At 41.7% G+C, this 12444-nt stretch overlaps 1 protein-coding gene and 1 long non-coding RNA gene across 6 annotated transcripts in view; one reads left to right on the top strand and one right to left on the bottom strand.

The window, feature by feature from the left end:
* LOC104650758 (uncharacterized) overlaps positions 1-2982 on the bottom strand; it is a 60319-nt gene extending 57337 nt beyond the window's left edge. For 2 of the 3 annotated variants that reach the window (XR_012516227.1, XR_012516228.1), the window contains exon 1: positions 2682-2964. This is a non-coding gene — a long non-coding RNA (uncharacterized LOC104650758). Of the gene's footprint in view, positions 1-2681 lie in introns of all 3 variants that reach the window. The other variant, XR_012516226.1, reaches the window with a different exon arrangement.
* A 41-nt stretch (positions 2983-3023) lies between these two features.
* On the top strand, positions 3024-7149 carry CFL2 (cofilin 2). Of its 3 annotated transcripts, none has more exons than XM_003924212.4 (4): positions 3024-3118; positions 4091-4398; positions 4515-4591; positions 4673-7149. In XM_003924212.4, exons 1-4 carry the CDS (start codon positions 3116-3118, stop codon positions 4783-4785), a joined length of 501 nt encoding a protein of 166 aa, XP_003924261.1. In that variant the 5' UTR covers positions 3024-3115; the 3' UTR covers positions 4786-7149. The 3 variants fall into 3 exon arrangements, with proteins under 3 accessions (XP_003924261.1, XP_074249462.1, XP_003924262.1); XM_074393361.1 differs by lacking the exon at positions 3024-3118 and adding an exon at positions 3510-4009; XM_003924213.4 differs by lacking the exon at positions 3024-3118 and adding an exon at positions 3511-3978.
* The last annotated feature ends 5295 nt before the right edge of the window (positions 7150-12444 follow it).

Genomic DNA, 12444 nt, shown 5'->3' with positions numbered 1-12444 from the left:
TACAGCACAAAAGCGTCTAGTACTGGACTGTGTCTTTCTATCACACCTGTTAACCGTTTGCTTGAGCTTGAAATTCCTCAGAACCGTTGCGGTGTGGTAGGCAGAATAATGCATCCCCTCCTCACCAAGATGTTCCTGTCCTAAGCTCCAAAGTCTTTGACTGTTATCTTATATGACAAAAGGGACTTTGCAGATGTGATTAAGTTAAGGCTCTTGAGAGGGGGGATTATCCTAAACCAACAAGTAGGGTCCAAAGTAACCATGATGGTCCTTGTAAGTGAAAGATGGAGGCAGGAAAGACAGAGTCAGAGGAAATGTGGTGACAGAAGCAAAGAACAGAGTGATGCGATTGCTGCCTGGGGCCACAGACCAAAGATTATGGGCAGCCTCTAGAAGTTGGAAAAGGCAAAGAGAGTCTCCCTCTACAGTCTCCAAAAGCAATGAAGTCTTGCTGACATTTTGACTTTAGCCCCATCAGGCTTATTTCTGCCAGTTGCAGTGGCTTATGCATGTAATACCAACTATTCAGGAGGCTGAGGCAGGAGGATCACTTGAGGCCAGGAGTTTGAGGCTGCAGTGAGCTCTGATCACACCCTGCACTCCAGCAGCCTAGGTGGGCAACAGAATGAGAGACTATCTCTCTTTTTAAAAATAGACTTATTTCTCTGACTCTGTAAGACGATAAATGATCAATTTGTGTTTTTTGTTTTCTGTCTTTTGTGGTTCTTTTTTAGATAGAGTCCCGCTCTGTCGCCCAGGTTGGAGCCCAGTAGCATAATCTCAGCTCACTGCAACCTCTGACTGACTCATGGGTTCAAGTGATTCTCTTGCCTCAGCCTCCCTAGTAGCTGGGATTACAGGCAACCGCCACAATGCCCGGCTAATTTTTTTGTATTTTTAGTAGAGATGGGGTTTCTCCATGTTGGCCAGGCTGGTGTCAAAACCTCCTGACCTCAGGTGATCCGCCTGACTTGGCCTCCCAAAGAGCTGGAATTACAGGTGTGAGCCATCATGCCCAGCAAATTTGTGTTGTTTTAAGCAAGTAATTTTGTGGTAATTTGTTATAGCAATAATCGAACACTAATACACCTGGTGTCTGGCACTCAGATCCCTCCATTACACAGGGACCAAAAGTCACGCAGCAATGATTGGCAATGCTACACCTTTACCAAGGGGTGGTAAGTTCTGGTTATTACTCACAGGGGTGAAGACAGAAAGCTGCTACTGGCCCTGAGGTTCTCAGCACCATCCTCACAAGGGCATGTAGAAAGGCCTCGAAATCTTCAGAAGCTTCCTTTTTGTTGTCTTTATACCACTAAAGCATCTTAAATTTATTATTTCAGCATCTGTTAAGCACCACCGTTGTTTAATACGTACAGGTTCCAGAAATTCAAAGATAACTAGGACTCAGATCCTTAAGGAGTTTATAGCTCAGTAGGGTGGCAGAAGGCATAAACAAATTATTACTATGTAACAAAATGTATGCAAGACAAAAATATCTTCAGGAAAAGAATCCTAGAGCATGAGAATTACAATCTCTGTCTGCGGAAGGTAAGAGGGAATGGGAGGCTTGGAAAGGTTGATGTCCAAGCTAGGGGCTAACATGTTTGGAATCCCCAGCTTTGGTGGGAGAGGTTCTGACAACCACTCTAGGTCCCAGTGTCATCAGACCTGGTTTCTGCTGGGGCTGGTGCAAAACTTCGAGGTTGGGAAGGGAAGGAGATCCCAAGATGAAGTGGACAGTAATTTGCTGATACCTACACATAGCAGATGATCAGAACCTTGGAGATCCATTCTCCATAACTTCTTGGAAGTTCAACAGATAAAGTGAAAGGTTTCATGAATTATAAGGTGCTAGCTAGACATGAAGTAGTATCCACTTGCTTGGGATTCATGCTTAGACATTGGGAAATTCCTTCTCAATTTTTGTCTCTAAGTGAAGTCTATCTTCCAATTAAGAAAACAAACCCAAGATATAAGACAGAAAAGTAGGTCTATGTTTCGATGCCTAACATGTTCCATTTAAAATACAGTAAATTTTGGCTGAAAGAAGTTATCACAAAATCTAGGGCAAACACCATCTCATGATTCTCCATGCCTAACCTTAATCCTGAGACCACCACCAACACACCATTTCCTACTGAACACTGATATACTCAGAAACTGAAATCTAAAGCTGGAAGGGCCTTAACAATAACTTAATAACAGTTTCTTTTACAGATGAAGAACCCTGAAGCATGGAGGAGTTAAGGTTTAAAAAAAAAGTTAGAGAAGCTGCCTTGGCGCAGTTTAATGGGCTTTGCTAGAAGAGGCTGCGTCGGCTTATTTGATGTCTGTCATAGCTGGAGCTTCATGAAATGACTGAGAGAGAGTACAATCTATTTCCTAGGAAGTCTAAAATGTAAAAGAGTATTACTAAGGAATGCTACCACCTAATTTTTTAAAATCATCATTATTTCAACTAGAGTTTGCAAAAGTGATTTTCCAACACTGCGTATCATTTTGTTTTTGCTAAGTACTATCAACTGGGGCAATCCCTTGTAATGTTTATTCTCATTTAACTCTGAACAACTGGGGGGTTTCCAAAAAGGCTCAAAATGTTGAAATCCAGCCTCTTTCGGGGAAACCACAGGAAAATAAGGAAAGACACCTTCGCAGGAGTTCCCCTCACACGCACTCACCCTGGCGCAGGGCCCCACGGAGGCGGTGGAAACGCCCCTCTGGGCGTCCAGCAGGTTCTCCCGCCGGCTGACGGGTGGTGCCCGGGGCCTGAAGGCGGCTCTGCCAGGCCGCCGGGGCTCTGCTACCGCCGCGCCGCTCCCCCGGCCTGCAGGACTCGCGCTCTGGGGTCACGTCGAGGACGCGGGCAGCTGGGGGGCCGGGGCCGCGAGACGAGGGCCTGCCTGGGAGCGGGCGGCGCCGGCGGGGGAACCGGGCGTGCCCACGTGACTGCCCCGCCCGCCGCCTGCGGCCCGCCGAGCCCCGCCGCCTCCCTCGGGCTGCAGCTCCCGGCGTGCCCCGCACTCGCCGCTGCCCACCCGCCTGCCCCTCCTTCTCCTCCCAGTGCCACAGAGCCGGAGCCCGAGCTGCCGCCGCAGCCACAGCCGAGGGCACTATGGTAAGAGGGGCGCGCCGGCCGGGAGGCCGCGGCGTGGCGAGAAAAGCCCCCCGCACGGCCCCGGGAGTGAGGCCGCCATTTTAACCTGATTTTGGCCTCCAAGGTGGGCGCTTCTGCGCTGCGGCCCCGCCGCTCTCCAGCCTACCGGCCTGCCCTCCCGCCGTCAGGCCCGGCCCTGCTGCTCTTTGGATTTTGGGGGGGGGAGGGCGCGGGCGCCGGCGCGGGTTGGGGGTAAAGGCCGGGCGGCCGGAGGCGCGAGAGGGTCTTCGGACTGCAGCCGCTCGCGCCGCCTTTGGCTTTCGCTTCCTAATTTTATTTAACACGCGGGGCTTTAAAATTGGTGTGTGCTGCGAAGGCTGTGTGGGTCAGGGTCTGGACGGCCTGTGATAAAACCCTTACGGGGAGATTAAAGAAGAGGGAAAACACTTTTTAAAATGCTTTCTCGCGGTAAAAGCTTTTTACACTGGACCCGTTAGTTTTGGAGTGTCTGCATGTGAGCTGTGGGGCCGTGGGCGGTTTGGAGTTTATGCTTGATTCTCTTTCCTTATGAGGAAACGTTAGTGGCTAGGATGACTTTAAAGAAAAAAATAGTAGAAGCATTAACTGAAATCCAAAAGTGTTTTTTTAAGGCCAGCCGAGTTGACACAATACAGAAGGTATTTTTGCTGCCGCTCCTGAAGCTCTGACATCACCCAGTGAAATAGGAAACATTTCAGGGATGGGACAACTTGTATTTGTCCCTTTCGCTTCCACGTCCAAACCCCTTTAAGAAGGATGAATGGGCAGGATGAGTTAGACTCCTTCGCTGTATCGTCTACTGATTCTTAAAATGTGGCAAATCTGATTGGACGACTTACATGGTACGGTGCAATTTTTGATGTCCAGACTAAAGTGAGTCTTCTCTAGGCAAACAGTAATTTTGGTTAAAACCAAAATACATGTTCTGAATTACTGTTCTGTGTTTATTTTCAGGCTTCTGGAGTTACAGTGAATGATGAAGTCATCAAAGTTTTTAATGATATGAAAGTAAGGAAATCTTCTACACAAGAGGAGATCAAAAAGAGAAAGAAAGCAGTTCTCTTCTGTTTAAGCGATGACAAAAGACAAATAATTGTAGAGGAAGCAAAGCAGATCTTGGTGGGTGACATTGGTGATACTGTAGAGGACCCCTACACATCTTTTGTGAAGTTGCTACCTCTGAATGATTGCCGATATGCTTTGTACGATGCCACATACGAAACAAAAGAGTCTAAGAAAGAAGACCTAGTATTTATATTCTGGTGTGTAAAAAAAAAAGAAAAAAGTACTTTTAAAATGCAAGGATTGTTGTTATCATAGTCGGTCATACCTTTGTTTTTCTTATAAGTGGGATTAAACAATTTTTTTTTTCCCGTAGGGCTCCTGAAAGTGCACCTTTAAAAAGCAAGATGATTTACGCTAGCTCTAAAGATGCCATTAAAAAGAAATTTACAGGTACAAACTTGAATATTTTGTGCAGAGAAATTACTCTTTATTAATTATAATAAAGTAATAGGTTAATGTTTTTTCTTTTAGGTATTAAACATGAGTGGCAAGTAAATGGCTTGGATGATATTAAGGACCGTTCGACACTTGGAGAGAAATTGGGAGGCAATGTAGTAGTTTCACTTGAAGGAAAACCATTATAAAATGACAGTCAAGTGCCATCTGGATCTTAAGGAGCTTCCATTTCTCTAGCTCAGACCATTGGAATAGTATTAGGTTTTGTTTTTTGTTTTTTTCCACTGGGCCCTTCCAACACAATGAAGGAAATATCATTTATTTAAGCAGCCTATCAGTGATTGCCATTAGACTGTTTAATACTGTTACTTTTATGTAGAACCCAAGGAATGCCTTCCTGTCACATTTTAGCCAAAACAACTGGTTATATGCCTCCCTTGCAGCAGACACTACAATGAATGTGATCTTCAATGTGAATAGCTTAGAATACTACAAAGGATAAGCTAACTGAATGCCTTGAAAGTATTATCCACTGGTCAGTTGGTCAACTTTTTTCAGTATTATTTATAGTTGCACTTGATTGCAGTTCTGTGAGGATTGAGCATTGATACACCTCACCTGCCTTGGCAAGCCTATTTTTGTGACATGGCAGCACGGATATAACACTATGCATTAAAAGCACTTTTTGTAACAAGTTTAATACCCTAAAAGGAATGCCAATTAAGTTTTGTTAACTGTGTCATCAACTTATCCTAGTACCTCAGTGTTCATTCCTGTTACCTGCATATCTTCTTAAATAGCTGTTATTAATGCCTATTTGTTTTCCATTGAGTGTACACTACTGAATAAGTGTAGGGGTTTTATGTTTACCATGTGAGTCCTGCAACACTAAAGGTATTTTGATTATCAGTCATGATGGCAATTTCTGTATAAAAGAGCCTTAAATGGAACATTGTTTTGAGATCAAACTCCCCACCCTCACAAAAATGGCCACGTTGCAATAAAAATTGTGGCATATTACAGAACGTTGCCTTGTTTTCCTTGGAATTTTTGCAAAATGTTATATGAAACAACTTCTAGAGTAAGAAGAGCTATTAATCTCTGCACTGGTCATTTGAGAATTTTTTTTGTATAACATTCATGTGTGATGTTTTCCAGATTTGTTGGATTTATTTGGTTTAAAAAATAGTCTATCTTAAAGCCAACTAATATAAAATACCATTGTTAAAGAATGGTACTTTTATAAACATTAGTGTATTTATTTCCTTATGTGTTAATATGAAGATCAGAAATTATTTTTTTCACTTTGGCATAAATACTTTTCAATATCTGATTTGCTCTCTGGATAACTTAGCATAGTTATTTTTTTATTTACATTTACATTTCTAAGTAGTTGTAGCAGGAAGCTCTCATTGCTTATTTGGTCATAATGAAAATATTTGTAAAATGTCCTTCAACACTAATATTTCTGATGTTTTGGAACAGTCATTTCACCTATTTCTGAATATATTTTGCAAATTGAATTGGAGTAGGAATTGATAAAGCAGTCTTAAACATTAGTAGTGGGATTTGGCTGTGGTCCAGGCTGCGCTCCTTATAGAGAATTTGATCTGTTCAGTGTGAGCGGTTTGCTGTTAGCCAGGGCTATTTATGGCAAACACATGCTTTTGTATCTTGTCATAGTTATCCACAAATGGCAAAACTGGACTTGATTCTACTGGTATGCAAAACAGGCATGCTAGTAAGCAGTCAGTCATGGCTCAGAACTTAACCCATAGCTCTGAGGAGTGCTTTTATCAGAAAACAGGAAAGAAAACATCCCTTAAAATTTTTTTTTGAATGTGTGGAAATAATTTGAGAATGATTAGTTTTTTTCCATATTTTTGAAAGATTTTTCAGACGTGAACATTAAAAATAGGGTTGAAATGTCTAGGCTTCCACTTAAAATTATATGAATGGTTTGGGATCTTTTTGCACTGAGCAATTTTATTTCAGGCTTCCAGCTGTCCTGTGAGTTTTTCCTGGACATTTCAACGGTTTTTGGTAAGGCCAGACTCTAATAAGCAAAAAGAGAATAATGACATACACTAAACAATATGCGTAACCGATACTTGCACCATGGAATTTTTCATTTATTTCCTCATACTTTTAAAAAGTAGGGGACTATAAATCAGTTATGTAGTATCTTTTGTTTTTGTAGCTGATTCCTTAAACTTTCTTGTATGCTTCATTAGTAATTTCAGAGATTAAATATTGCTTTAAACTGTGATACTTTGATTTGCTAGATTGACAAAACATATTAATAGAGTTAATTTCATCTTTGAAATACATCTTTGTGCATAGAGCCAAAAGGTAAAAATAATAGTTCACTTGTTATTTGAGATTAATTTGGCATTTGAAATGATTATTTTCTTTTACAATCATTTATAATGAATCAATGTTCCAGTTAGCTTTAAAAGGTATACGGTGCTAATTAGTAAAATATTGAAGGCAATATTTTACTGCTAGCTTGCAAAGTTATAAGAGTTTAAAAAATAAAATATATGAAAATATTTAAAGCTGTTGAGATGTGTTTACTTATACTGCAGAACATTAAAAGTTTAAAAACTGGTATTTCAGATCAAAAAGGCATTATTATCTTCAGTTTTTTAGGATTCTAGTTGATAATATCTTGTCATTTATCAATACCAATTTTCCTTGAAAACAGAGTATTATAGCAATTAATTTTAGCATTTTTAGAAAAATGGAAACAGTTGGCATGTGGCCCAAACTGGCTGTCAGCTGTCATTTTCCATCATTATCTAAAATAGTGTGGCCAGCATTGTGTATTGAAATGTGCCTTTTTCGTAGATTGGAAGAGAAGGCTCTTACTGGGTTTGAGTCTCTCTGATACAGAACATTTGTAGCAGCTAATCTATGGAATCAGGCAAATAAACTTTGGGAGGAAATTCTTTTAAAATTGTTTTCTTGTTAAGGAATAATCTCAACAATGGTAAATTATCAAGAGGTTGAGAACACTTCATTAGGTTTGCCACTCAACAATCTCATTCTGCTTTTCATAGGTCCTGCTTTTGCTTGCAAATTTAATAGCAGGAGATGCAAAACAACGTGAATGTTCATTTTTCTGTGAATAGTATTAAACTTACTAGGGATTTGCAGGCAGGTGCCAGTGAATGTTGCCTTTTTTTGTTGTTGGTGGTTGGTTTTGTTTGTTTGTTTGTTTGTTTGTTTGAGACAGGGTCTCACCCTATTGCCCAGGCTGGAGTGCTGTGGTGCAATTTCAGCTCACTTCAACCTCAACCTCCCCAGCTCAGATGATTCTACCACCTCAGCCTCCCAAGTAGCTGAGACTATAGACATGTACCACCATGCCTAATTATTTTATTTTACTTTGTTTTATTTTTGTGTCTCTTTTGTAGAGACTCAGTTTTGCCATGTTGCCCAGGCTGATCTCCAACTCCTGGGCTCAAGCTCTGGTCCCACCTCAGCCTCCCAAAAGTGCTAGGATTGCATGTGTGAGCCACTGCACTCTGCCCAAATACTGCTTTTGAAGATAGCATGAGTTTATTGATGTTCTCTGTCTTCTCTCAGCCCATAAAGAAGTCTGAGGCTTCTCTTCTGCTCTGGAGCATCCAACTAATTGCTTTTTCCATGTAGAATTGGAAGAATCATCCCTCCACTTAAATTTCCTGTCATAATGCAATTGGGCAAATTAAATCTCTGAGCCTCAGTTTCTTAACCCATAGTATGGGAATGATAATATCTGTCTACCATACGTTTCCTGAGCACTAAATATGGAAATGGTTTTTGAAAACAGGAAAATGCTATGTAAATATAATCTACTCATCCCTAATAACTGTATGTAAGTAGATAAATATTAAATGTTTTCGTTAAAAGTGAGATGTATTATAAATCATTGAACCTCTATTTTTTTTTTTTTTTTTTTTTGAGACGGAGTTTCGCTCTTGTTACCCAGGCTGGAGTGCAATGGCGCTATCTCGGCTCACCGCAACCTCCGCCTCCTGGGTTCAGGCAATTCTCCTGCCTCAGCCTCCTGAGTAGCTGGGATTACAGGCACGCACCACCGTGCCCAGCTATTTTTTTTGTATTTTTAGTAGAGACGGGGTTTCACCATGTTGACCAGGATGGTCTCGATCTCTCGACCTTGTGATCCACCCGCCTCGGCCTCCCAAAGTGCTGGGATTACAGGCTTGAGCCACCGCGCCCGGCCGAACCTCTATTTTTGTAACTTCCGTGTGTGTGTGTGTGTGTGTGTGTGTGTGTGTGTGTGTGTGTTTTGGACAGGGTCTCACTCTGTTGCCCAGGCTAGAGTGCAGTGGCACAATCATAGCTCACTATAACCTTGAACTCCTGGGCTCAAGTGACCTCCAATCTCAACCCTGCCGGGATTATAGACATGCACCACCATGCCGTTAATTTTTTTTTTTTTTTTTTTTTTGACCCAGGCTAGAGTACAGTGTCATGATCTCAGCTCACTCCAACTCCGCCTCCTGGGTTCAAGCAATTCTGCCTCAGCCTCTTGAATACCTGGGACTAGAGGCACATGCTACCACACCTAATTTTTGTATTTTTAGTGGAGATGGGGTTTCCCCATTTTGGCCAGGCTGGTCTCAAACTCCTGACTTCAGGTGATCTGCCTACCTCAACCTCCCAAAGTGCGGAGATTACAGGCATGAGCCACCACACATGGCCTGCACAGCTAATTTTTTTAAAAAATATTTGCCAAGACGGGCTCTGATGGTGTTGCCTAGGCTAGTCTTTGGATTTCTGGCCTTAAGCAATCCTCCCATCTCAGCCTCCCAAAGCACTGGGATTATAGGTGTGAGCCACTGGGCTGAGCCTATTTAGTATATATAGAGATGGGGTTTCACTGTGTTGGCCAGGCTGGTCTTGAACTCCTGACCACAGGAGATAATGCCCACCTCGGCCGCTCAAAGTGCTGGAATAACAGGCATGAGCCACTGGGCAAGCCCTATTTAGTGTATTTTTAAAGTAGCATCTTTCAAGAATATTTGAAAAACAGTCTTAAGAGTTTTTGCTTTCTAAAAAAGCTCATGCTCATAAAAATCTAAAAAGTTTTGTATCTCAAAGATGTTCCGAAATATTTCAGTACTGTCAACTTACGGAATCTGTGGGAAACAAGGATTGTTTAGACACATTTACAGAAAGCTGGTGTCTCTTAGTTTTTTTCTCGAAACTTGGATATCTCCCTCCCCTACCCATCTTTTTAAGAAGAGATAGTACTTTATGTTATAATATTTAAGTCCTAGGACTTTAGCATTAGATTGCCTGGTTTTTTACATAGAGTCCTTTAACACTTAGTAATTGGATGGTGTTAGACAAATTATATAACCTCTCGGAAGCTTACATCTACAAAATTTGGATAATTGTACTCCATCTCATAAGATTGTGAGGATAACTGAAAGTACTTGGATTAGTTCCTAGCACATAGTAAGTGCTCAGTAGAATGATCCTAAGATTTACAGTCCAAACCAGAACACTTGCTGAGAATGAAAGAGAGAGCTATTAATTATGCCAAGACAACAGGCTTGAGATAAGCCAATCTCAAGCAAACGAGGAGGTGTGGTTCAGAAGTATAGGCTAGTATTAAAATGTAATACTCAAATAGAATGAACTGGCTGGGGACAGTGGCTCACACTTGTAATTCCAGCACTTTGGGAGGCTGAGGCAGTGGATCACGACATCAGGAGTTCAAGACCAGCCTGGCCAACATGGTGAAACCCCGTTTCTACTAAAATTACAAAAATTAGCTGGGTGTGGTGCCAGGCACCTGTAATACCAAATACTTGGGAGGCTGAGGCAGAGAATTGCTTGAATCCAGGAGGCAAAGGTTGCAGTGAGTGGAGATCGTGCCACTGCACTCCAGCCTGGGTGACAGAGCAAGACTGTCTCAAAAAAATAGAATGAACTATAAAGATTAAAAATCATTTATTTTAATTATATAATTAGCATACTGACTTGAGGATCTCATGAAGTACATGTGTATTAAGTAAACCTCGGCAAGATCAAATTTGACTTAAGCCTTTTTAATAGCTTTCCTTTTGACTTTCATACTTGTAAACTGTCAGATACTATATTTTGCTGCTACCAGTATGTTTTATCTATAGCAGCTTCTGCTAATTGTTGCTTTTCATCTTGTGGATTTGGAAAACCAGGTTTGTTATAACTGCGTATAAGCAAATAAATAGACCCAGAGTGAAGGCTTGAGAGAAAAATGGCCGAACACATGAACCTTATTTGGGCTGTTTAAATAATTTTGTAGTGTACTTTCTGGGTTTAGGATTTTTTTTTTTAATTTAAAAAAGAGGGCTGAACTGTAAATAAAAGAGGCATTACTGTATCCCAGGGAGGCACCTGCAGTATTAGTAGTATTTAAGGAAATCATACCTCCGTTGACTGTACCTGTATCATTAAAGGCCCACAAATAAATTTAGAATTTTTTTCCCTTTTTTTTTTTTTTTTTGAGACGGGAGTCACTTTGTTACCCAGGCTGGAGTGCAGTGGCCTGATCTCAGCTCACTGCAACCTCCACCTCCCAGGTTCAAGTGACTCTCCTCCCTCAGCCTCCCGAGTAGCTGGGATTACAGGCTCCGGCCATCACACCCAGCTAATTTTTTTTTTCTTTTTTTTTTTTTTCTCTTGTTGCCCAGGCTGGAGTACAATGGTGCAATCTCGGCTCATCGCAACCTCCACCTCCCAGGTTCAAGTAATTCTCCTGCCTTAGCCTCCCAAATAACTGGGATTATAGGCATGCACCACCATGCCTGGCTAATTTATTTATTTTTTTTTGTAGAGCGGGTTTCTCCATATTGGTCAGTCTGGTCTTGAACTCCCAGCCTTATGTGATCTGCCTGCCTCGGCCTCCCAAAGTGTTGGGATTACAGGTGTGAGCCACCAAGCCTGGCCAATTCTTATATTTTTAGTAGAGACAGGGCTTCACCATACTGGCCAAGCTGATCTCGAACTCCTGACCTGAAATGATCCTCCTGCCTCAGCTTCCCAAAGTGCTGGAATTACAGGTGTGACCCATTGTGCCCAGCCAAGAGAAGGTTTATTGATCTCTTTTTTTTAGATTATTGAAACAAGTAATAAGCTATAAGAACAATCATTTGATAAGCAAAGTACTCTAAAAATATTAATGCCAGCTGGGCATGGTGGCTCACACCTGTAATCCCAGCACTTTGGAAAACCGAGGTAAGTGGATTGCTTGAGTTCAGGAGTTCAAGAACAGCATAGGCAACATGGCAAAACCCCATCTTTACAACAAATACAGAAATTAGATGGGCAAGGTGATGCATACCTATGGTCCCAGGTACTTGGGAGGCTGAGGTAAGAGGACTGCTTCAACCCAGGAGAGCTAAGATCATACCACTGCACTCTAGCCTGGGCGACAGAGACCCTATTTCAAAAAAGAAAAAAATCCCGGTTGACATTTTTTTTTTTTTAGTTTATTAGTTTTTTTTGTTCTTTTTTTTTTTTTTTTTTTTTTTTTTTTTTTTTGAGATAATTTCATCCTGTCGCCCAGATTCGAGTACAGTGGCGCAATCTCGGCTCATTGCCACCTCCACCTCCCGGGTTCAAGAGACTCTCACACCTCAGCCTCTAGAGTAGCTAGAAATACAAGTGTGTGCCACCATGCCCAGCTTATTTCTGTATTTTTATTTATTTGTTTTCTGGGTTTTTTTTTTTTTCTCTTTGAGACCGAGCCTCACTTTATTACCCAAGCTGGCGTGCAGTGGCGCCATCTTGGCTCTGCAATCTCCGCCTTCTGTGCTTACCCACTTCTCCTGCCTCAGCCTCCCAAG

The sequence above is a fragment of the Saimiri boliviensis genome, chromosome 2 (genome assembly GCF_048565385.1).
Source record: "Saimiri boliviensis isolate mSaiBol1 chromosome 2, mSaiBol1.pri, whole genome shotgun sequence".
NCBI classification, from domain to species: domain Eukaryota; kingdom Metazoa; phylum Chordata; class Mammalia; order Primates; family Cebidae; genus Saimiri; species Saimiri boliviensis.
The sequence above is the reverse complement of the archived record's forward strand: the minus strand, read 5'-3'. Positions and strand labels throughout refer to the sequence as shown.

Excerpts from the sequence above, each read along its gene's own strand:
- CFL2 (XM_003924212.4), top strand. Across the intron at positions 4,399-4,514 it reads GACCTAGTATTTATATTCTG|GGCTCCTGAAAGTGCACCTT; the intron begins GTGTGTAAAAAA and ends TTTTTCCCGTAG. Across the intron at positions 4,592-4,672 it reads CATTAAAAAGAAATTTACAG|GTATTAAACATGAGTGGCAA; the intron begins GTACAAACTTGA and ends TTTTTCTTTTAG.